Source organism: Geotrypetes seraphini, chromosome 3, assembly GCF_902459505.1.
Source record: "Geotrypetes seraphini chromosome 3, aGeoSer1.1, whole genome shotgun sequence".
Taxonomy (NCBI): Eukaryota; Metazoa; Chordata; class Amphibia; order Gymnophiona; family Dermophiidae; genus Geotrypetes; species Geotrypetes seraphini.
This window is the reverse complement of record NC_047086.1, coordinates 223990738-224015637: the sequence shown is the minus strand read 5'-3', so window position 1 is coordinate 224015637 and position 24900 is coordinate 223990738. Positions and strand designations below refer to the sequence as shown.

General features: G+C 47.6%; 1 protein-coding gene across 1 annotated transcript in view; it reads right to left on the bottom strand.

Annotated features, from left to right (window-relative positions):
• The window catches only part of CS (citrate synthase), a 126982-nt gene extending 103248 nt beyond the window's left edge, over positions 1-23734 (bottom strand). Inside the window, exon 1 of the mRNA XM_033937969.1 lies at positions 23457-23734. Coding sequence (XP_033793860.1) covers positions 23457-23507 — 51 coding nt within the window. The 5' untranslated portion in view covers positions 23508-23734. The remainder of the gene's footprint in view (positions 1-23456) is intronic.
• Between the last annotated feature and the right edge of the window lie 1166 nt (positions 23735-24900).

Genomic DNA, 24900 nt, shown 5'->3' with positions numbered 1-24900 from the left:
CAGGGAGCATTGGCAAGGCGGTCCTGGTGGTTTACATCAAGGTCTGAGATGCGGAGCCATGCCAAACGTCTCATCGCTACAGAGATAGCAGTAGCTCGGGATGTCAGTTCAAACGTGTCATAGATGGAGCGGACCATGAACTTCCTGAGCTGCAAAAGACTGGCAGTGCATTGCTGAAAAGCAGAAAGCTTGCGGTCAGGAATATACTTTTGAAAAGTGGCCATCTGCTGGATAAGATGTTTCAGATAAAAGGAGAAATGGAAGGCATAGTTACCTGAACGGTTGGCCAACATAGCATTTTGGTAAAGCCGTTTACCAAATTTATCCATGGTCTTGCCCTCTCTGCCAGGAGGGACAGATGCATACACACTAGAGCCTGCAGATTTTTCAGGGTTGACTCCACCAGCAACGATTCGTGTGGAAGCTGAGGTTTGTCAAACCCTGGAATAGGAATAACTTTATAAAGTGATTCCAATTTCCTTGGAGCTCCAGGAATAGTGAGAGGAGTTTCCAAGTTCTTGTAAAAAGTTTCCCTTAAGATATCATGAAGGGGTAACTTTAAAAATTCTTTGGGAGGTTAGTCAAAGTCTAAAGCATCCAGGAATGCCTTTGACTTCTTAGAATCAGATTCCAAAGGGAGAGAAAGGGTGTCTGACATTTCCCGAAGGAATTTAGTGAAGGAAGAGTGCTCTGGCTTACTAGCAGGATCCTGCACCGATAGGTCAGCCTCTTCCGATGAAAAATCCTCCTCGGTACCGAGGGGATCCTAGGAATCATCCCATAAATCAGGGTCACGTACCGATGGAAGACAGCCCTGAGAAATAGGAGTAGAGGATTCGGTATGCTTGGTCTTGCGTACCGATTTGCCTGAACGCATCGACACTGTACCCGGTGACTGTAAAACGGGACGGGTGTCAGAGAGCGGTACCGGATCAGAGGCCGAGTGAGCAGTACGTCGAAGAGACTTCGGCTCTGCCGATAAAATAGGCATAGACATGGAAGAGGCAGATTTAAGCAGTGCCGATAACGTCGATTCCGACAATATAGGCTGGTCGACGATCGGTACCGTAGGCTCAGTGGGACCGACACCGGAAGGCTCGGAGTTAGCAGAGCCGGGAGCAAGTGTTGTAATTGCTCCTTAAGCTGGACCTGGAGGATGGATGCTATTCTCTCATCCAAAGACGGTCCCGATGGCACCGGTACCGCTTTTTTCTTGCTCGGTATCTGCGGTGCAGCTTGACGCTTAGGCGAACTTGATGCCGATGAAGAGGCAGTGACTTCTATGGGAGCGGAGCATTTGCGGGGCCAGCGCACAGTCTGCAGGACTTGGCTCACTGCATGTTCGACTGGCGGGCCAAGGACAGTAGGGGGATGGCTTCTTAGCCGGCTTACCTACAGGGTGCGACACCGACGATGGATCTTGCGGTGTCGAAACCACCGGTATCGACTTGGAGGAAGTTGCTGGAGTCGATGCCGGGGGAACTTCCATGGCGGCACCGAAAAGAATTCACTGCTGAATTTGGCGATTCTTTAAAGTTCTCTTTTGAAGCGGGTGCACGTTTCTGCCCTATGGTCTGGACCCAAACACTGAAGGCACCACTTGTGTGGGTCAGATAAAGAAATAGGGCGTGCACACCGCTGACACTTCTTAAAACCCAGTGAAGGGGGCATGAAGGGAAAAACGGCCGTAGCAAAATCGAAGCCCGAGGCTTCGATGGTGCCAACAGGCCCCGCCGGGGCCGACTGAAAAAAGTCAAAAAAAAATGGACTTTTTTTTTAGGTAAAGAAAAGAAAACAATAACGTGAAGAATTTCACGAAGAAAAATAACGCGCGAGCGGGAAGGCGACGAAAAAGGAAAATTTGTCCAACAGCCGTTGGAAACGCGACTTCTTAGCTCCGCGGAAACTAAGAAAATAGGGACTGCGTGCCTTCGTCGGGCGGGAAGGCACTCACGCACGCGCGGTGCGGCCTAGCTAGAACTTTCTAAGTTCTTAGAGTGCAATCACTCTAAAATTATCCGTACCGAGGCTCCATCAGTGCCGTCACCCATCAGTCAAGAATATGCTGCCTGCTTGTCCTGGGATAATCCAAAGTTTAAATTATATGTTGAGTGAAGAAGTATTTTCTCCAGTTTTAAATTTACTAAAAAGTAGCTTCATTATGTGCTCCCTAGTCTTAGACACTTTGGAAAGGTTAACTAGCAATGCCCTTCTACCCTTTCCATTCCACTCCAATTAGTATTTTATACACTTCTATCATATCTCCCCTGAGCTGTCTCTTCTCCAACCTGAAGAGCCCTAGCTGCTTTAGCCTTTCTTCGGGAAAGTCATCCATCCTCTTTAATCATTTTTTATCACCCTTCTTGTACCTTTCCTAATTCCACTATATCTTTGAGATGCTTGACCAAAATTACACAGTATTTGAGACACCATGGATCAATACAAAGGTGTTATTACATTCACATTTTTGTTTTCCATTCCTTTCTTAATTCCTAACATTCTATTTGCTTTCTCAGCCACCACTGCACACTGAGCAGAGGGTTTCAAAGTATCATCAACTATAAAATTTAGAACCTTTTCCTGAGTGATGATTCCTAATGTGGAATCTTGCATCAATGTAGCTATAATTAGGGTTCCTCTTTCCCTCATGTATATCACTTTGCATGTGCTCACATTAAACGTCATCTGCCGTTGGAATGCCCATTCTCCCAGTCTCGCAAGATTCTCTTGCAATTTAACAACTCTGAATAATTGTGCCACCAGCACATTTAATTACCTCACTAGTTATTCCCATCTCCAGATCATTTATAAATATTTTAAAAAGCAGCAGTCCCAGCACAGACACCTGGGAAACTCCCATTCTCTACCCTTCTCCACTGAGAATACCGACCATTTAACCCTACTACCTATCTTTTAACCTCTCCTACCTCCATAAGGCCCCCTGGTACCTTCCACTTCACAGAGAACTGAAGCAGAAATGTCGAGCTTTGGAGCGCAAATGGAAAAAATCTAAATCCCCTTCAGATAGACAGACCTGGAGAGTCAACATTAAGCTCTACAATACAATATTAAAAAAAGCAAGGAAGAACTTCTACGGTGACAAGATTTCCAAATCCAATAACCAAAATAGTGCACTGTTCAACATCTGGCGCTTCTTAACATCTAAAAACGACTCCACCCTACTCCCAGAGGGAGTCGGACATGACTTGGAAGCAGAATTGAGACAGGAGTGCAAGACTGGAAGTGTTACAGTGATGGGGGACTTCAACTACCCAGGGATTGACTGGAGTACGGGTCACTCCAACTGCACTAGGGAGACAGGATTTGTAGAAACTGTGAAGGACTGCTTCATGGAGCAACTAGTCAAAGAACCGACGCAAGCGTGCTCTGTTCTCACATGGGAAATGCCAACAGGGAGGCTGCGGCACCTGTTCAGATCAGCCTGGGGAAAAAAACAGCCGACCCGCTGTGGCGCTGCCAACAACGGAGGATCCCAAGCGTGCTTCACCCGCGCACAGGAAAATCTGAGCCCCTCAACTGTTTGAAAATTACAAACCCGGCGCTTAACCATTTAATTTAACCTTTTCTAGTGCCGCTATAGCTTTCTTGAGATAAGGAGACCAGAATTGAATGCAATACTCCAGGTGAGATCACACCATGGAGCGATACAGAGGCATTATAGAAGTAAGTCTCCCTGGCTGCCCACCCCTATCCAATAATTTCTGATGTGCCTGTTTCTGCCTTATGTTTCATGGTCTTCTCTAAAGTCTTTGGTTGCCTGCTGGAGAATCTACAAACCAGTCACACAGAAGGTATGCAAACTATCTTGTAACCTTCTCCGACAATATCCAAAACCCAAAGATCTGACATTATGCTTTCTCAGGCCTCCAGAAGGTCCAAGAGCCGACCTCAGATTTTCTGAAGGGCAGTTGGAGGCCTGGTTTCTTGGGTGCTGCCTCAAATACTAGGTTGGCTTTGTCAGAGGAAGACCAGTGGCAAAGAACCTGCAGAAGATTTTGACATCTTTGGAATTTTGAACTAGGGAATGTCTGTCTTCATTACTTATCAATTTCGACACGGAGAAGGCTTTTGATAAGAGTTCAGAGGGACTACTTCTATGCCACTTTGACTAAATATGGCTTTGTTAGGCGCTTTGTTTCCTCTGTTAACACATTCTATGTGTCTCCTTCAGCAATTCTGTGGGTGAATAGCTGTAGATCTTCCAGGTTTGAGAGTTACAAGGGCACTAGACAGGGTTCTCATTTATCAACACTACTGTTTATATTATCTTTAGACCCCCTTATTTGGGATATTTACACTAACCTTGATATCCATGGCTTGCAAAAAGGGGACCAAGTACAGTATTTAAATTGGCCGCCTTTGCTGATGACATTTTGGTTCATATAACAGACTCCCAGAGATCTTTGGAAGCTTTATTAGAGACAGTAAGAGAATATAGTAATTTTTCAGATTTTAGTTTAAATCTTCGTAAGTCGGAGGCTTTGCAGTCTTCGATGACACTGAAGGATTTGTGGGGCCCCTTCTTTCCGTTAACGCTGGTCGGGTGATTCTTTTCGATACTTGGGGATATAGCTTCCGGCTTTTGCGAGCAGGCTATAAACTCAACCAATGTCCCTACACTTTTGCAAGACACCCATGCTCAATTGGAGAGATGGCAGGATCTTCCCCTAAGTCTCATGGGTAGCAACATTGCTTTGATTAAGATGGCGATATTCCCACACTGGCTTTATGTGATGCAAGTGATGCCCATCAGACTCTTGAGGAAGTATCTCCAGGAGCTGGATTGTTTGCTTTCCCAGTTTTGTTGGAATAGTCGCAAACCTAAACTTCGGTATAGTTACCTGGTGGGGTTTGGACTTAGGGGGGAGGGGAGGGGGTTAGTTTCCCCAATGTTGGCTTAAATAATTTGGCTTGTTTGTTGCGCCATCTTAAGGACTGGGTTTGTTTGTTTTTTTGTAAGCATCATTATACCCAGATTTCCTTTTAATCTGCCTTTTATGCCTTCCCTGTTGTGCCACTTTGGTGGAATAGTCTTGAAAACACTGTTGTCGTTGTAAGTCAGTTGTTGGCCATTGCGCAGTGCCTGTAATATTGCAGTTTTGTATACATAATTGAGAACTCAAATAACAATTACTCGAGGCCACGGCAACGACTCCAACCGCATGCTAATACGATGTGCTCTTTCAAAATGTAGCAGGCCCAGAGTTTTAAGAAGGTACAGTGACGTGATAAACCATCGTTCCAAAAAGGCAGTAAGCCCAACATCTGGGAGCATTTCGGGGAACTCCACAAAATGAAGGTTGCTTCTTCGAGCCCTATTTTCTAGGTCCTTAACCTTGTTCTCCAAGGCCTCCAAGTGTTTATGGTAGGATCATTGAGCGGTTTCCACCTCACCAAGGCGATCTTCAGCTGCATAGACTCTCTGTTGAAAGTACGCAAAATCAGTACTCGCAGCCTCTAGTTTCCCCTGGAACTGCTCCAATTTAGCATCAATGGGTAGCAGTCACTTGTCCAGGCCAGTTTTAAGGGCCACCATGACCTCTGTAGTTATTTCTGTCACCCAAGTAGAAGACAGATGGCCTAGTAAGGCCCTGTGGGAGCGCCATCTTGTCCTCCAGCGGGCGACCTCAATCACACTCCTTTCTCACAGTCTTAGCTGCCATACCAGCATTCAAAAAAATGCAGCAAGGAGGGGAGCAAAAAGTAATCAACAGCACAATCCGAGCCACTAGCAAAACAAGGAGGGTTAATAAGGTTTTTAAATGAAAATTAGCAGAGAGCAGGAGAGCCATGCTTCAGCATCCTCTCCTGAACATGGTGTCATGTGATCCTTCTGTAAGATTTTATTTTTAAGCTGGAGTCAGTCGGTACATTTTTACTGACTCCACCCAACTCCACAGCAATAGTCTGCTTTACACAAAGAAATATTACTGATACCATACAGGGAATTCCTGGCTTGACTTCCAGTGTGCAGTTACATGAAATTGGATATAGAGTATTACATAGGGCTTATTTCACCCAGAAAAGCTGTGCCACGGGTGGCGGGGGTGTTCCCATGGCGATATATCTTTAAATGTGGGCAGGGTAAAAACACCTCTGGACATGCAATGTGTCTATGCCCTGTTATAAGACGCATTTGGCACCATGTTGTGCTTTATATTGAGCTTTTACTGGATAGTGCCTTCAGAGGCTCTGTGAAGCAGTTGGTTCTGGATGTGCCTGGAGCCTATGGGCCAATGATAAGGGGGGGGACGACACAAGCACTATATCGTAAACTTTGCTTAGTGGCCAGGAAATGCATCTTGCAGTTTTGGACTGTGGAGGATTCCCCCTGACAACTGGTGGTGTAGGAACCAACTGGCCTATTGGAAGGCCAGAGAGGCATGGTGTACAAAAAAAAGAAGGGATGCATATTTGTTGGTATGGCAACCCTATATAAGTAAATTGCAACCCAGGGAGCAAAGTTTGTTATTAAGTGAGTTAACATAAACCTTTGTTACTTTTGCGTTTTTCTGGAAGGGGTCTATGAATAAGTTGCTGGGGGGTTTCGGGGGAGTTGGAGTTTTTTATACGGATGTTAATGATAGTGAAATGGATATTACAATGGTGCCCATTGGGCATACTTTCTTTGTAGCGCAACAGAACTGTGGGATCTATCCGCAAAGATAGATAGGGAGGGTCACTGGAGTGGGCAGACTTGATGGGCCGTGGCCCTTATCTGCCGTCTATTTCTATGTTTCTATTACGTTCTACGAACATGTGTTTGCTGAGCTATATTTTAACTGTAATATGGTGCAGTAGGTTCTATGCTTGGAGATGTGATTTTCATTTGTTCTGTTTCACTTATTATAATAAAATGATTTGAAACTAACAGCAATAGTCTGGATTTAAACTTTATTGGAAATTTGGAGCAGGAGTGGCCTAATGTTTAGAGCAGTGAGCTAGCAACCAGAAAACCCATCTTCAAATACCATGGCAGCTCTTCATGGCCTCAGGCAAATCATTTAACCATCCATGCCTCAGGAGAAGGCAATGGTACACCGCTCCTGAATTATGCCAAGAAAACCATGAAGGGTCAAGTCCCCTTACTGTGTGTTCACCAGGAGTCAAATCTGGGTACAGCAGATTAATGGGAATTTTAAAAGGGTTCATCCCACAATATTAGGACCTTTAAAAAAGTTACTTCATGCTGAGAAGGCATTTTTATATAATGGCAAAAATTCTGAAACAAATCATAAAAAAAACAACAAAAATTTAAATTAACCCTTATATTTCAATTTGGCCACAGGATGAATGGCTGTAACCAAAGCTGGCTAGCCCCCTCACACAACACTATCACCTTACAACAACTGTAACCTGTAACCTTAAGAAAAAAAAATACTGATAACACTCTTGCCCTGTACACACCTGGTTCAAGAACAGCTTTTGATAACTTGTAATCCCTGTCAACTGTGCTCCCTGTCAAAGGAATTTCTTTCAGTATAACCTCACTAGGTACATAAACCAGTTAACACTGTAGATAAAACTGGGATAAATATTGATTATTCCATGTCAGATGTGGACGGTGCTCCATGTAACTGAGCAATTATGGAAGTTGCATTGGTTCAGGAGAAAACAGGACTCTTTGTAAACTGTAACACCCTTTAAAAAGGACCAATAAAGAGGCTGTAGGACACATGCTATGAAGATCATATAGAACAGGGGTGTCCAATGTCAGTCCTCGAGGGCCGCAGTCCAGTCGGGTTTTCAGGATTTCCCCAATGAATATACATGAGGTCTATTTGCATGCACTGCTTTCAATGCATATTCATTGGGGAAATCCTGAAAACCCAACTGGACTGCGGCCCTCGAGGACCGACATTGGACACCCCTGATATAGAACCTTTACTAAAAGTACAACTTAGAAATTATTACTGCAGAAAATAGAAATAAAGACAGCATTGGTCATACAGCCTATTAGATACCAGAATTATTCTTTGCACACACTTGCTGCAGAACTATAATTCAATCCACACCCAAAACAAAGCAAAAAAAATCCTGAGAAATGTATTGGCCTCCTTGTAAAATATTCCCCGCTTCTGGGAAACATTATGTTTATGTTATAAATATGAAAATATGAAAAAATGAATTCAGAAATATCGTGTTATAATAAACTATTTAAATTAACATTGGGTCCATTGACGAATTTTGTTAACTCTGATTAGTTGGATTATGCCTTTATTTCCTATTTGATTTGCACATCCAGGGAGGGTGGGGGGGATAATATATTTTGTTGTTTTCATTGATTGAATGCAAGTACTTAGAGAATGACACGGGGAAAAAATCTGTCCCTGTCACCGCCCCGTCCCCGGCCCACCATCCTCTGCACCGCCCCGTCACCGCCATTCCATTCACCGCCCCGTCACCATCACTGCCATCCCTTTCACCGCCCCGTCACCGCCACTGCTATCCCATTCACCGCCCCGTCACCGTCCCCGCAGCATCCATATAAGCCTTAGTACTCTAATATTTAGCGTATTCCATTCTTATAAATCAAAGTTCCTGCTGCTGAACTAGAGAAAGAGATGTTCAGCTGGCAGGGCTTTGTTTATAAATTTTTATTAACACAACTAATATACCACCATAATGTTTCCGACAGAGGACAAGTATGCAATAAATGCCTTTTGCTGATTCAATGCCAGTGCTCAGCAGAACAACAGACAGCAATATGGACATTCACCTTATGTAGTACTTTTTTAATATATAAAAATAGGCAAAATTAGTTGCTGTTTTATCATTATATTTTCTTGCCATTATAGTATTCTTCATTGATCATTTTTCTTTTTAAATTCAAAACAAATTCAACCTATCTTGTGTCCCAGCATGAATTCATGTTTCAATCAATTGGCTGTTTCAAGGGAATTAACCCTCCAACTTCCATTTGCAAAAATACCCAATGTTGTTCCTTCTATGAGCAATATTTAAATTATGAGGAACAACATTGGGTATTTTTGCTGAATTGTGTGACACCATTTGGGCTGAACATGAAGATTGAAAATGCCTGGTTAGCCCTGGACAGATGATTTGAACAGCCAGGAGCCTGTCCTGGCCATTTAAATCATTTTGAATATCTAGTCCAATGATAACAGAATTAGGGTGATTATAGAAACATAGAACTTTGTTGATCACTAAAAACAGTGGAGACTAAGGGTCTATCAAGCTCAGCATCCTGTCTTTGACACTGGCCAGTCTTGGTCTTTGGAACTGCCCATTGTGTCAGAAGCAATAGGGATTAAGTGACTTGCCCAGGGTCACAAGGAATGTAGTGTAGCTCTAACCACTGGATTTAGAAGTTGGCTTCTTTTGGGATCTTTAACTCATCATCGCTAGGACTCGAATCTGAGTCCGTGGCACCTAACATAGAATGGAATTAGTATGGCAAAGTAATGAAGAATGGTCCAGCAGCCCCCACCCTCCCTCCACCTCACCTTATATTCGTTCCGAGTTTGCCGGCTTCCTTTTTCCCTAGCCGCACGCGTTCAAAAAGCCGTGCATTTAGCCAGCTCCCTCCCTCCACCTCACCTTAAATTTCGAGTTTTCCGGCTTCCTTTTTTCCGAGCCGCACGTGTTCAAAAATCCGTGCACGCGCGGCTGCGCGAGTCAATCAAACTTCTCCTCTCCTGCAACTTCCTGTTTCCGGTTGCGTCAGAGGAGAAGATTGATTGACTAGCACAGCCGCGCGTGCACGGATTTTTTAACACGTGCGGCTCGGAAAAAAGGAAGCCGGAAAACTCGAAATTTAAGGTGAAGTGGAGGGAGGGAGCTGGCTAAATGCTACGGGCGGGCGGTGGCTGCGGGGACCGCGCGATCCTTGATACCTCACTGCGGAGACAAGACCATTCACCGCCCCGCGGGCGGTGAATGGCCTTGTCCCCGTCGCCGCAGCAACTGCTAGTTTTCTTCCCCGTTTTCGGTGGGTGACCCGCGGCTAAAATGCGGTGGCCGCGGGTAAACCGCCACCGTGTCATTCTCTACAAGTACTGTTTTGATATTAATTGTATGCATAATTTAAAGCACTTTGCTTTTGTTCTCGAATTAGAGAGGGGGAAATTTTGTAGTATTCTTTGATCGATTGTAAGTGCTGTCTATGACGTTAATTGTATGTATATATTTAATGCACTGTTCTCGAATTGAAAATTAATAAAGATTTATATAAAAAAATATTCCCCGCGTCAGGGCCTCCTAAACCTGTAAGCAAAAGCTGGATCAACATGCACCATTTATTATGCATATCTATTGTGGACAGCCATCAAAACATGATAGGCTGTGAGATTTCCAGGACAGATTTTGGAAGCGTAAATTCATCCAGGTGTGATCCTTGGGAGGAGGGGGAGAGAACAATAATTCCATTCTACTTTCCATCTTAACATACTTCCCTAGAATCACCATTTAAATTTAGATTTCAACCATATTACCAATTTAAAGCGATATAGTAATGTACTGTTTCTTGATCTGGCCCTACTCATGAAAAAGGGCACACCCTAGATATTATAACTTCCAATCCCATGCACATCATTTCAGATTCTACCTGGGCCCCAACTTCCTGATCTGATCACTACCTGTTGTCCTTCAAACTTTCCCCTTTACATGGGAAGTACTTCCAACCAAGGGCCCCATAAAAAAAACAGACAGGTCAATGCAAATCAATTTTGAAACAAAGTCATAGAATAATTACATTTCAATCTCAAATGATGCCATCTCTATGCTGGATAACTGGAACACTACAATTGAACTCATATTGGAATCATTAGCTCCTCTTTCCTACAACCCAACCTCACTCACCATGGTTCACTGAAAACAGAAAAACAAACCTACCACAGGCTTGAGACACCAAAGCAACCTATGAACATAAACTTGAATGGAGGAAAGCGTTAAGCAAATACAAATTCAGCATTGCTGCCGAAGCCCCCCAAAAAATCCATTATGCACGTGAAATAGAAAAAAATTGATATAAAAAAGATATTTCGTCTAGTGCACACAATGACAGCACCTCCAGAGCTAGGCCTAGCTGACAGAGGCTGTTAAAATGAGTCCACCAGAGCTTGGGTCCCTGTGACATTTGCATGGCTCCTTAGGGTGGACCCTACGTCTTTTCATTAAAAACCCTGGCACTACCTCCGCAGAGACCCAACATGGGGTTACGATGGCTTCTGAATCTTAAAAAGGTTTCATAATGTGTATGCATTTGGGAGCAAACTACTCCAAGTTGCTGAGGGTCTTGGCAGGTTCTCCCGCACTGACTTTGGGGAGGTTTTGGGAGGTGGGAAATCTTTTCCATAAACTCAGAAATCTTCAAAAATAAATTTTAAGGCCCCTGCCCCCCTGATATTCCCCCACAGACTGCAATAGCCTTACTCATTGTGCCATGTTTCTGTGCTGGAGCTGCACAGGGAAACCTTTGATCAGAGGAGAGAGAAATTTTCTGTCTCAACTCTCAAACAAGTCTGGAGTCCAACAGGTGGCTTGTTTCTTCAGACTGCCATCCAGTCCCCGACTTGGTACTGGACCCTCAGAACCATGATGGAACTGTGCGATGTGTGGGGAGGAACGCAGTAAGCCCTGATACTGGATAAAACCTGCACTCAGGCCCACTGCAGACAGAACCTGGGGACAAGCCACTTAAGCTCACTGCAGATGAACCTGGGGGGGAGGGGGGATGCTGCTAAGGGTATGGACCATGCGCTCTGAAAACTACTGAAGAACTGATCACACAGAAAACATGTGAGGCATGTGCCTGTGGGCTACAGACCTCAGCCCTAAGAGTCTGTATCGTCTTGCAGCCAGGGATGCCCCGGGGTGACCAGGATTCTCTACAGCACCGAAAGCCTCCAACTAGATAACACCCCCCCTCTCAAATAATAAAGATTAAATTTGAGCAGAACAGACAAGCTCTCTACTCCTCACTTGTAGAGAGTAAGACTGAGGATGTGAAGCTCATCCCAGAATGATAGGAGGTGGAGTATGACAACAAAACAGTGGGCTCTCTATAACCTTTGCAGCTAATGAGGGTTTAACCTGCTGGTCAAGACTACCAGTCCTGTTGTACAAGAAATACAGGTATGGTGTGCATGAGGCTGGGCAGGGCACCCATGCCCAAGAAACATTTTAGAAATAGCAAGCAGAAATGTGAGCTGGGGAATATGTGACAAGAACTGTGATTAACTATGGGGAAGGGGTGATGTGTGTACCAGAGAGGAATTTCAAAGAGAGAAATGGAGGGAAAACAGGGGGGTCTTGCTAGGATAGGGAGAACTGGAGGGGGGTATCTACATGGGGAGAAGGGGGAGCAGAGAAATCTGACTAAACCTCTTGTGAGGAAAAGGTAAAAAGGAGATCAAGCTTAGGGGGTCAGGTAAGAATTTAGTTGGGCAATAAGACTACTGGAGGAGGAAGGATTTGAGCCTGAGCTGAGAGAAAGCTTGGTAGGGTGTCAGATGTGGAGCACAAAAGAGCCAGGCATTTATACTTCAGGACTTCTACATCAAGATTTGTTTAAGAGTAGACACTAAGGAGGGAGTGGAAAATATAAAAAAAGATTTATAGTGTCCGAAGATCTAAAGGCAAAGAAACAGATGGTTGGAGACCTAGAACTCATTCATGACCTCCAGGTACTGCAACAGAGATCGCAAGGATCGCAGAACCCAATCCTGCTCTCTCGAACCAGAGGGCACTAAAGTTGGGAGTCTAACTTCCTGGTTAAAGTGAAATGCTGAAACTACCTTAGACAGAAAGGATGGAACTATGTGCAAGGAGACACCAGAGTCCGTAATTCACAGGAATGGATCCCAGCAAGACTGAGCCTGAATCTCAGAAACTCTGCAGCTGAAGTAATGTCCATCAGGAAAACTGTCTTGATGGTCAGATCCATAAGAGAAGCGCACTCCAATGGCTCATAAGGCAGACAAGCCAGAGATCGAAGAACCAGATTACAATTCCATGTCAGACAAAACGCCAAAGTGGAGGCCGTAGCATCCCTCTCAGAAAAAGGAATACATCCAGATGAGAAGCCAAGGAGCCCCTCAGGGGCTTCGGTCTGAGACAGGAGAGACTGGCCAACTGGACCCTAAGGGAAGCCACCGGCAGCCATTTTCCCAACCCACCTTGAAGAAACTCTAGAATTCTGGGATCCTCCCGTCTCTGCATGTACCAGGCCTGATATCTCCATGCCTTCGTGTGAGCCGCCAGCGTAGACTTCCGCTTGCTGCAGACAAGGGTTGAAATCATCGCCAACAAGTAGCGTTTGCTAAGGCCTTGCACTGAAGAGCCAAGCCGTAAGACCAAAGCGGTTCAGATCCTAGAACACAATCAGATCCTGCATGAGCATATAAGGGTGACAAGAAAGCTTGAGTCCTAGACCTTGTTGGAAACGAACCAGGTTGGCATACCACAGGCATCTCGGCCAATCAGGTGCAACGAGAATCACCCGACACGTGTGAGATGCAATCCATCTTAACAGGAGGACAATCAGGGGTCAAGGAGGAAAGACATACAGAAGACCCTCCTACGGTTAGGGCTGCACCAGAGCATACAAGCCTTCATTTCCCCTTTGCACTGGCGGCTGAAGAAAACAATCCACTTTCCTGCTGATTGCAGATGTCATATCTAATATTGGGAGACCCCACCAGTCTACGATGCAGTTGAATGCTCTCTGGGACAGAGACCATTCCTCAAGATCCAGAGTCTGTCAAGCTGAGATAGTCCACCTGGACATCAACCACACTGGCTACATGAGCTACAGAGATCGCCAGAAGATGGTGCTCTGCCCAGCGAAACAGCAGTTAGATCTCCGTGCTCCACGCTGTCAATAGGTATGAGCCACTGCCGTAGCACTGTTGGAGAAAACACGCACTGCTCGCCCCTGAAGACGTCACACAAAGCGAAGCAGAGCCAGGTGAATCACTAACAGCTCCAGATGATTGATGGACCATCTCCGCTCGGTCTGAGACCACTGCCCCTGCACTGAACTGTGGTGACAAATCGTTCCCCAGCCGAAAAGGATGGTGTCAGGATCACCCAGTCAGAGATGGCCTAACCTCCTCTTTTACTAAATCTAATAGCACAGGCAGAAGGGTTAACTGCTCCAATGCTCATATGAATTGGATGGGCTTCAAAGCATTTGTTGTGCATCACTCGTTTCCTTGGCTTAGTAAAAGGAGGCTTAAACATTTAGCAAGTAAATTACGGTACCTGTAAAGCACAGTTACTTACCGTAACAGGTGTTATCCAGGGACAGCAGGCATATATTCTCACATGTGGGTGACGTCATCTACGGAGCCCCGATGCGGAAGCATTTTCAAGCAAACTTGATTGAAGATTTAAGTTTGCTCTGCTGCTCCACGCATGCGTGCCTTCCTGCTCCACTAGGGGGTGCATCCCCTCGTGGTCTCCAGTTCACTTAACTAGCCAAGAAGCCAACCTCGGGGAGGTGGGCGGGTTGTGAGAATATATGCCTGCTGTCCCTGGATAACACCTGTTACGGTAAGTAACTGTGCTTTATCCCAGGACAAGCAGGCATGATATTCTCACATGTGGGTGACCTCCAAGCTAACTGAAAAGGGATGGAGGGAAGTTGGCAATTTAAGCAAATAGATTTCGCAGTACCGATTGGCCGAACCGGCCATCGCTTCTGGACAGTGAGTCCAGACAGTAGTGGGAGGTGAAGGTATGAACCGAAGACCACGTGGCAGCCTTGCAGATTTCCTCGATAGGTGTGGACCTGAGGAACGCTACGGAGGTTGCCATCGCTCGGACTTTGTGTCCCGTTATTCGACCATGCAGCGCGAGACCAGCCTGAGCGTAGCAAAAGGAGAAGCAATCGGCCAACCAGTTGGACAAGGTGCGTTTGGAAACTGGGTGACCTAACCGGTTTGGGTCGAAGGACAAAAACAGTTGTGGGACTTTCCCGTGTGACTGAGTGCGTTGGAGGTAAAAGGCCAACGCTCTCTTGCAGTCAAGAGTGTGGAGCGCCACTTCTCCGGGGTGAGAGTGGGGCTTGGGGAAAAACACAGGTAAGACGATGGACTGATTGAGATGGAAATCAGACACTACTTTAGGTAAGAACTTTGGATGGGTGCGGAGTACCACCTTGTCATGGTGGAATACCGTGAAGGGTGGGTCCGCTACCAGAGCTTGTAGCTCACTAACCCGCCGGGCGGACGTGAGCGCGAGTAGGAAAATTACCTTACAAGTGAGGAATTTTGGATGGCATTTGTCTAGGGGCTCGAATGGAGGTTTCATTAGTTGAGCCAGAACCACGTTAAGGTCCCAAACCACCGGGGGGGGGGGGGTTTGAGAGGGGGGTGGACGTTCAGCAGGCCCTTCATGAAGCGAGAGACTAAGGGATGGAGCGAGAGGGCTTTCCCTTCCAGGGGCTGATGAAAGGCCGCAATCGCACTGAGGTGTACTCGAATGGAGTTGGTCTTTAGGCCGGTATGAGATAATTGAAGTAAATAGTCAAGGACCAGGGGGACGGGGACCGACACCGGGTCCTGGCTGTGGGCGGAGCACCAGGTTGAGAATCTGGTCCACTTTTGGGAGTAGCAGGTTCTCGTCGAGGTTTTTCTAGAGGCCTCCAATATCTCCTTGACTGATTGAGACATGGGGAGAGCAGTCAGGGGGAGAGAAACCAAGCATTCAGATGAAGAGATTGAAGATTGGGATGTAACAGTGAACCCTGACCCTGTGATAGTAGAGAGGGAAACAGAGGTAGAGGCAGTGGATCTCTGACACTGAGTTGAAGTAGAAGGGAAAACCACGGCTGGCGTGGCCAGCGAGGGGCAATCAGGATCAGGGTGGCTTGTACTGTTTTCAGGTGGACAAGCGTCCGCAGTATCAGAGGGAACGGCGGGAACGCGTACAGGAACCTTCCTTCCCAGTCGAGGAGGAAGGCGTCGGCCTCGAGCCGGTCCGGGGTGTGTATCCGGGAGCAGAAGAGAGGCAGCTTGTGGTTGTGAGGGGATGCGAACAGATCTATTTGAGGCGTCCCCCACCTTTCGAACACCCATCGTAGGGTCTGAGAGTGTAGTGACCACTCGTGTGGCTGGAGGAGGCGGCTGAGTCTGTCCGCCAGACAGTTTTGTTCTCCTTGTATGTACACCGCTCGAAGGAAGGTGTTGTTGGAGATTGCATTTCCAGAGGCGCAGGGCTTCCCGACAAAGGGGCCAAGACCCTGTCCCCCCTTGTTTGTTTACGTAGTACATCGCTACCTGGTTGTCGGTTCGGATGAGAACCACTCGGTCTTGGAGCAGATGTTGGAAGGCTACAGCTGCGAGATAGATGGCCCGAAGCTCTAGCACGTTGATGTGGCAGCGACGGTCTTGTGCTGACCACATCCCTTGGGTGCGTAGGCCGTCCAGATGGGCTCCCCAAGCGTACTCCGACGAGTCCGTGGTGAGTACCTTGCTGTGGGGTGGGGTGAGGAAGAACAAACCTTTGGAAAGATTTGAAGAGTCGGCCCACCAGCGGAGCGATCGTTGCAATGAAGGAGTCACTGTCACGGGACGGTCGATCGGGTCCCGGTCTTGACGCCATTGAGATGCCAGGGTCCATTGAGTGATTCTCAGATGGAGGCGGGCGAAGGGTGTGACATGGACGGTGGAGGCCATGTGGCCCAGGAGAGTCATCATCTGATGAGCTGATACCGAGGTCAGCAGGGAGATCCTTCGACTCAGACTTACTAACGCCTCTAGGTGCGGAGGGGGGAGGAAGGAACGGAGGCGAACCGTGTCCAGCGTGGCCCCGATGAACTGTAGGGACTGTGAGGGGCGTAGTTGGGATTTTGGGAAGTTTATTTCGAACCCCAGACTTTGTAGGTAGGTAATAGTCTGTTGGGTCGCTGAGATAACCCCTTCCCTGGATGGGGCTTTGATTAGCCAGTCGTCCAGGTAGGGGAATACCTGGAGGCCCTGGGAGCGTAAGGTTGCTGCGACCACCACGAGGCACTTGGTGAAGACCCGAGGTGATGATGCAAGGCCGAAGGGGAGGACTCGGTATTGTAGGTGCCAGTCCCCTACCTGAAAACGCAAGAACTTGCGGTGAGCGGGGTGTACTGGGACATGTGTTTACGCCTCCTTGAGATCGAGGGAGCAGAGCCAGTCGCCCTCGTCGATCAGGGGGTAGAGTGTCGGTAGGGAGAGCATCCGAAATTTTTCCCGTACCAGAAATTTGTTGAGGCGTCTCAAGTCTAGTATTGGGCGTAGGTCTCCCGTTTTTTTCGGTACCAGGAAGTAACGGGAGTAGAAGCCCTTCCCCCGTTGGTCGGGGGGAACCTCCTCCACTGCTCTCAGGCGAAGCAGGTCTCGAGCTTCGGAGAGGAGTAGGGGTAGCTGAGTCCGGTTGGGAGGGCAATTCCTTGGGGGGTTGTCCGGAGGAATGGCCCGAAAGTTGAGAGAGTACCCTGATGAGATCACGCCAAGGACCCATGCGTCCAACGTGGCTTGTTCCCAGCGAGGGTTAAAAGCTTTGAGTCGACCCCCGATGGGAAGGAGGCCTGTGGCTGTGGCGGAGGGGGCCCGCCCCCTTCCGCGTGTCCCGTCAAAAGGACGGGGACGGTTTGGTGGTCACAGGCGGTTGGGATTTGGGCATGGCCCGGTGGTGGGCTTGCGGGCGCCTGGGTGGGGGCCGTGAGAAGACAGGGGTGGACTTTTGTGGGTAGCGGCGCGGAGGGGCCCTATACGGCCTGGACGTGGGCGGTTTGGGCTTTTGCCGGACAAGGGAGGCAAACGAGCGTTCGTGTTCGGAGAGGCGTTTTGTAGCCGCCTCGATAGTGTCATCGAACAGTTCTTTTCCCACGCAGGGGAGGTTTGACAACCGGTCCTGTAAGTTGGGGTCCATGTCGACCAGGCGCAGCCAAGCTAGTCGGCGCATGGCGATAGCAAAGGCTGCCTCTCTGGAGGAGAGTTCGAAGCCATCGTAGGCCGCGTGGAATAGATGAAGGCGCAGGTTGGAGAGGGACTCCAAAAGCAGGCCGAACGTTCCTTGTCGGGAGGCCGGTAGGTCAGTCTCAAAGGCTCTCAATAGTCCAATGAGGTGTTTGAGGTAGGATGTGAAGGTGAAAGTGTAGCTTTGCACCCTAGAGGCCATCATTGCGTTTTGATATAGTCTCCTGCCGAATTTGTCCAAGGTTCGGCCTTCTCGGCCTGGGGGGACCGCTGCTGAGACCCGGGATGGGTGAGCCTTTTTCAGGGAGGATTCTACCAGCAGCGATTGGTGGGAGAGCTGTGGTTGTTCGAATTCCGGGTAAGGTACTGTGCGGTACTTGGCCTCCATTTTGGAGGGTACGGCTGTGACCATGTAGGGGGTCTCCAGGTTCCTGAAGAAGGCCTGTTGGAGTAACGGGTTAGGTGGTAAACGAAGGGACTCTCTGGGCAGTGATGGCATATCCAGCTCCGCCAGGTACTCCTTAGAGTATCTGGAGTCGGACTGGAGGTCTAAGTCCAAGGCGTGGCCCATGTCCTGGACAAAGCGAGTGAAGGATGGGCGAGATGTTCCCGGGGCCCCGTGCGGGGTCGGTGAACGAGACCTTCGTCGGGTGGAGAAGGATGGGGAGGCTTCCCTCGAATATTGAGGTTCCTGCTCCGATCCATGCTCCGAGGCCGGGGAAGCACTGTGAGAGTGTTCCGGGGTTGTGGACCTTCGGTGTCTCGAGGAGCCCCTCGGAGACGATGCCGGGGTTCGGGGTACCGATCGATGTCGAATCGGTGACCTCGATCCGGACTCCCTCGGGGAATACCTGCGACCTTGGGTCGGGGTTCCCGTCCGAGGGGGAGTTCGAAGGATGCGCGGGTTGGAGAGTGATAACTCAGCCACCCTTAGTGGTCCCGTACGAGGTGTGGGAGAACGGCCTCGTAGAGTTGGTGAACTTCGGGCCTTCTTGGAGGTACGGCGGTTCGAGGTTTCTGTCGTTTTAGCCCGACGTTTTGCCCCTCGGCGGTCTGTGGAGGGAGAACGTCTCGGGCGCCTTGGCGAGGAGTCCGAGGAGGATGGGATGCGGCGAGGATTGTGCACCTTTCCTCGAGGTTGCTCGATGCGAGGCTCAGGCTGGTCTGGCACATTCGGGGTCGAGGTCGAGGCCGATTGAAACTGGGCCATTGCAGCGGACAGCTCCGACGTGATCATCGCTCGGAGTAGGTCCTGGAAGACGGGCACGGACAGCATCGAAGGCATGTCCACTGCCTCGGTGCACTCCACCGGGGGCGACCTCGTATCAGAGTATTCCCGTGTGGTGGAGGCACGGCCCGAAGGCTTGGAGGGCTTAGCCGGGGCTGTAAGCATGGGGCTTGCGCCATGCGTCGACGTTCTCCCCGATGCTGGCTTCTTCGATGTTACGGAACCTGAAGAGGGAAGAGGGGACTTACCCGGGGCCGAGGCTTTCTGTTGTCCCGAAGACTTCGGAGTCGAGTCTCGAGGCGATGCCGAGGTATCCGGGGCCGAGGTCAAGGCCGGGGCCGAGGTGGAGGGTTGGTCTGGGGTGAAGAGATCCACCATGCGGGCTTTTCTTCGACGGAGGGCCCGGTTCTGGAAAGTAGCGCACTGGGGACAGGAGTCAGTTGGATGAGCGGCCCCCAGGCAGAGGATGCACCGGCGATGCGGGTCTGTGATGGAAAGAAGCCGCTCGCACCGGGTGCACTTTTTAAAACCGGTCAAAGGCCGGGACATAGAATCGAAAGTGGCCGCAGCTCGAGTAGCCACGCGGCCACGGGGACCCGGAAGCCTCCGGGTCGTCACAAACGAAGCAGGAATCAAGTTAAAAGGTAAAGAATTCGCGCACAGCGACTTAATCGTGAAAAAACAAGAAAAAATCGCGGTGCTAGAAGACAGTTGGGGCAGAGCCTGAAAAAACACGACTTCTAGGCTCAGCGGAAAATTTTGAACTGGAGACCACGAGGGGATGCACCCCCTAGTGGAGCAGGAAGGCACGCATGCGTGGAGCAGCAGAGCAAACTTAAATCTTCAATCAAGTTTGCTTGAAAATGCTTCCGCATCGGGGCTCCGTAGATGACGTCACCCACATGTGAGAATATCATGCCTGCTTGTCCTGGGATAATGTGTAATTCACATTTCATTCTGTGTTCTTAGAGATCACATGAGTGTGTGATTACCAAAATGAGAGTGTGAGTGCATGCATGTATGTTTTGGCCCTCCAAATGTTACAAAATATAAAATGTGGCAAAAAAAACCCAAAAAGGTAGGACAAGCCTTCTCTAAGGGGAATGTCCTAATTCTTTGATATTGTGTAAACTCTAGAATGTGTAAAAGTTTCATGATGTAGACAAATTTACACTTGGCTTAATGTTAACTGCTAAAGTCAATATTAAAAAAATTTACGCAACACATCAGTTCCAGATTTCTCACAGGCCAAGTGTAGCCATCATTTATCCCTGGGATCAGTAGCATAAAATCTCACTACTCTTTGGGATTCTGCCAAGTACTAATGACATGGATCTGCCACTGCATACAGAGCTAGACATACCACTGGTCTGACCCAGTATGGCCATTCATAGGTTAAGATTATTTCCCTTGCTTATTTTTTTTTTTTATATCAATTAAATTATATTTAGGATTTTTTGTTGTTGTTCAGCTATGAATCCTAGTTGTCACATGAAGGTGTCACACTAAAAGAAAGGTTGGCACTTCAAGAGAAAGGTTGGGAAATGTGCTAAAGTAGCATATGAACAAAAATTAAAATTATTAAATGCACAATAAAACTTTTTCATCAGCTTAAAGTAATTTCACCAACTTGATACCCAGTACAAGTCCATTAGAAAGCCATTGAAGCTTTGGGAATGATTTAACACTTTCTCACAATCTTAAATTCCTAAGGTTATTCTATCCACAAAGGCCCCGATTCACTAAAGTCAATGATCGTCGCTAAACCTGTTTTTACAGGTTTAGCGATGATCGCTGCTAACCAACCCGATTCACAAAACGGCCCACCATGTGTTTTTCCCCTCGATTGCCAATTTTCCGATCTGGCCATGCAAATTTAGTATAACTCCATGCAAAATAACCAAGCGATTGATTCATTTACAATTGCTTGGCTATTATTTATGATCTGAAAACCTGACTGCTATAGACCTGTTGGTAACTGCTACCGACAGGTCTGCCAGGGTTTTTTTTTTAAATCATTTTTTAATGGCACAGATATTTTGCGTATTATACACGCAAAATATCTGCCTCATTAAAAAAATGAAAAAAAACCCACCCTCCGCCACTGATAGCCCTCACCAACAACCCGCCGACAATCGCATGCACCCTCCAATTGCCGCGACCCACAAAGACCCCAAAAAGATGACAGGAAGGATGCCTACGCCCTCCTGCATGAAGGCCCTCCCCCCCCCAAAAGGCAAGAGATGCCCACTCCCTCTTACCTGCAAATACCTTCCCCCCTCCCTGCAAAAAAATTGGCAGGAGGCATGCTCACACCCTCTTACCCGCAAATACCTCCCGGAAAAAAAAAACAGCAGAAGAGATTCCCATTCTCTTCTACCCGTGAATACCTCTTCCCCCTCTCTGAAGAAAAAGGCAACGGAGACCCTCCCCCCACGTACCCCTGATATTGGGAAGTGGAGGTACTGAAAACACCTCCAGCTCCTTCCTCCCCAACGACACTGGGCCTTAGGCCCCACCCTGGTGCATCATGTGATGCACTGGGGGTGGGAAGCCTAAGGCCCTGATTGGTTCAGGCGCCTCGGGCTTCTCCCTTGGGAGGGGCCTTAGGTGTTTGAGCCAATCGGGGACTTCCTTAGGCTCCTTCCTAAGGAAGTCCCTGATTGGCTCAGATGCCTCAGGCCACACCCAAGGGAGAAGCCCGCAGCGCCTGGGCCCATGAGGGCCTAAGGCCCAGTGTCGTCGGGGAGGAGCCGGAGCAGGAGGTGTTTTCAGTACCTGCTGCTTCCAATGTTAGAGGTACGGGGCCGGGGGAGTGGTCATGGGGCCTCTAGTGCCTTTTTTCAGGGAGCGGGTGGGCACCTTTGGGGACAGGAGGGAGTGCGCATCCCTCCTGCAGGTTTTTTCTGGGGAGCAGGTGGGTGGATGGTAGCGAGCCTTTGGGGCAGGAGGGAGTGGGCATCCCTCCTGCCGAATTTTTCAGGGAAGCAGGCAGGGGAACGGTGGCTTTGGGGGGGGGGGGGGCGCGGCGCAATTGTTGGCTTTTTTAATGAGACAGATGGTGCGCATTTAAGTTGCGCAGAACATCTGTCTCATTTTTTAAAAAAGCAAAAGCCCTGACAGCAGTGTCACTACTATTAGGGCTCTGCGCGTCTCAAGCGCTCACTAAGCGATTGAGTCGGTGGGTTTGCGAGCAGAGCAATCGCTGTTTGAAAATCGGCCATTGAATCATCCAACAGCACTTGAATCGCTATCTTTAGTGAATCTGTGCCAAAGTGATTTGTAGAGCATTATATAACAGCATGAGAACACATAACAAGAGACCAGATGTTACAGTTATATCAGTCAATCAATGTTAATGGGAAGGTTTTATTTTAAAAAGTCTTAAAAGAACCACTTTCATCCTCCTACTACCACACTGGAAAAAAAGATACATGGCGTTTACAGCTCATAGTTGAAACAAATTCCTCTAGCCACATTTTTACTTTACAACTCAATGCTTTATATCATTATTAGAAAATATTAATCAAAACAAAAAGAAACGGAAGACACTAAGAAAATGTGTATAATGTTGTATTTATTAAATTTGATATACCGCTTGTACTTAAATATTAAGCGGTTTACAAAGCTAATAAAGTGATAGGCACACCTGTTCCTAAAGTATCTAGACAACTGATCCTCTCTTCTCGCTCCCCTCTATAGCGATTAACTTGTTCTATTGATCACTCTCTCCTCAAAATTGGATTTCCTGTCCTATTAACCCTCTTTCTTCCTCCCCTCTTAAAGTCAATCAATTTGTACCTTTGCTTAATCTTTTTAAACCGCATAGAACTTCACGGTATTGCGGTATATAAGCTGTTATTATTATTAAAACTACCCTCTCTGTCACAGATGGGCTCACAATCCAAACTATCGGTAAGTGCCCGAGAGACAACCAATGCTTGTATTAAAGATAAACTGGAAAGAGGAAGGAAGGAAAGAAGAAGAACCCCCCCCCCCCCCCCCCCAGAGAAAACAACACTATAGCTACAGAGCCCTCTGGAGTTCAGGGACAGGCGCCGACTTGCAAAGGAGAAAAAAAAAAAAAAAGACAGTTGCCAAACCTGTACCGACTACAATTACCTCGCACCCAAAAGAAGAGAACCCTGCGCTAAAATTCTTCTCCATCCGGCCAGAACCGGATTTAAAAGGAACGGTGCCCACGGTCCGTGTCCCGCACGGTTGCCAGCCCAGCCGCTGGGAACTCGGGCGTCGAACGGCCCCGGTAGCCCAGCCAATTCCTTCCTTACCTTCGATGCGAGGAGGCGGGCGGCCACCCTGCTCACCGTGAGTAGAGACATGGCAGGCGGGCAAACGAGCGGCTGTGAAGAGAACGAGCCCGGTGGCGCCAAAGGCGGCTCTCAAGCCCTGCGTGAAGACAAGGTTGAAAAGAGGACTTCCTCCGCCGGAGCGGAAACCCCGCCCGCCCCCTCGTTCGCGTAACGAATAACCTCCGCGCCGATCCCGCCCCTCGCGTGAGTTGGGTTCAAGGGATTGGTCCAGGAGAGAGCGGAAGGAGGGAGTGGAGGGGGGGGGGCTCTCTGAAGGTGACCATCGAGTGAAGCCTCGCGAGCCCTATGCGGCCATAAGCGCTCTCGTCTTGTGATTGGTTGGCGTGCTGCGAGGGGGTGGGATGGTGTGTCAGAAGGGAGCGAGGGTCGGTGCTCAGCTGTTGCTCTTTGCTCTCGGAAGAGATTGCGAGAGCAACGACCTTTCGGGGTTTGGGTGTGGCCGTCACATTCTTCCATGTGTTTTTTTAAATGTGTCACTAGAATCCCAAACACTTTTGCTGTTCCTTATATTAGCGAGAGACCGTATGTCCCAATAGCAAATATTGGTTTGTTTCCCTATTAGCATAACTCGCTATCAGCAGAGTTCATATTTCTGGGTTAAAGTCAAGGACATAATTTTTAAAAATATATTTGTATTACGTTTAAACATTATTTAATATGCAAACGAATTTTATATTATAAAATTAAATTTTCTTTCATTCTAGATCCAGCTGTTATTATTAATTTTATTTTATTTTTTTACATTTCATTTTTTAAACTGTTATTAGGTATCTTAATAGTTAACTGTTGAGTAACAGGGTAGAAGAGCCAAGTACAAGGTCATACAGAGAAATTTTGGAAAGCTAGGAGAATAAATGCTTTACAATCTAGGCAGTACCATTACTGACCTGTTTAAGGACATCTGCACTTAGGAAGTTATGATTCATGAGATGCAGCCATGTTAGTCTGTAATTATTTTTTTTTTAAGGCTAGAGATGTAAGAAAAAAGAAGAGGCATCACAATTTTACAATGTTTTGTTATACTTTATTACAATAATTCAGTACATTTTATTACAAATAACAAAAGGGGGTATTACTCAAAATTAAGATTCCCTTTTATCATGCTGTATAAGGTTTGGATTTTTTTTAATAGCAGACTGCTGCAGTGAAAGCTCTCACACTCATAGGAATTCTATGAGCATTGGAGCTTTTACTACAGTGGTCTGTCATATATAAAAAAAAAAACCAACAACCCCTTACACAGCTTAATAAAACAGGGCTTAAGTAAGGTAACTGAAGTGCATGGTGTGTAGACAATGAGAGTCCCCATCGGGACAGATAGGGAAAATGCTTGAAGTACCTGTATGTGAAACCGCTTTGAGTGTGATTGTAAAACTACAAAAAGGCGGTATACAAGTTCCAA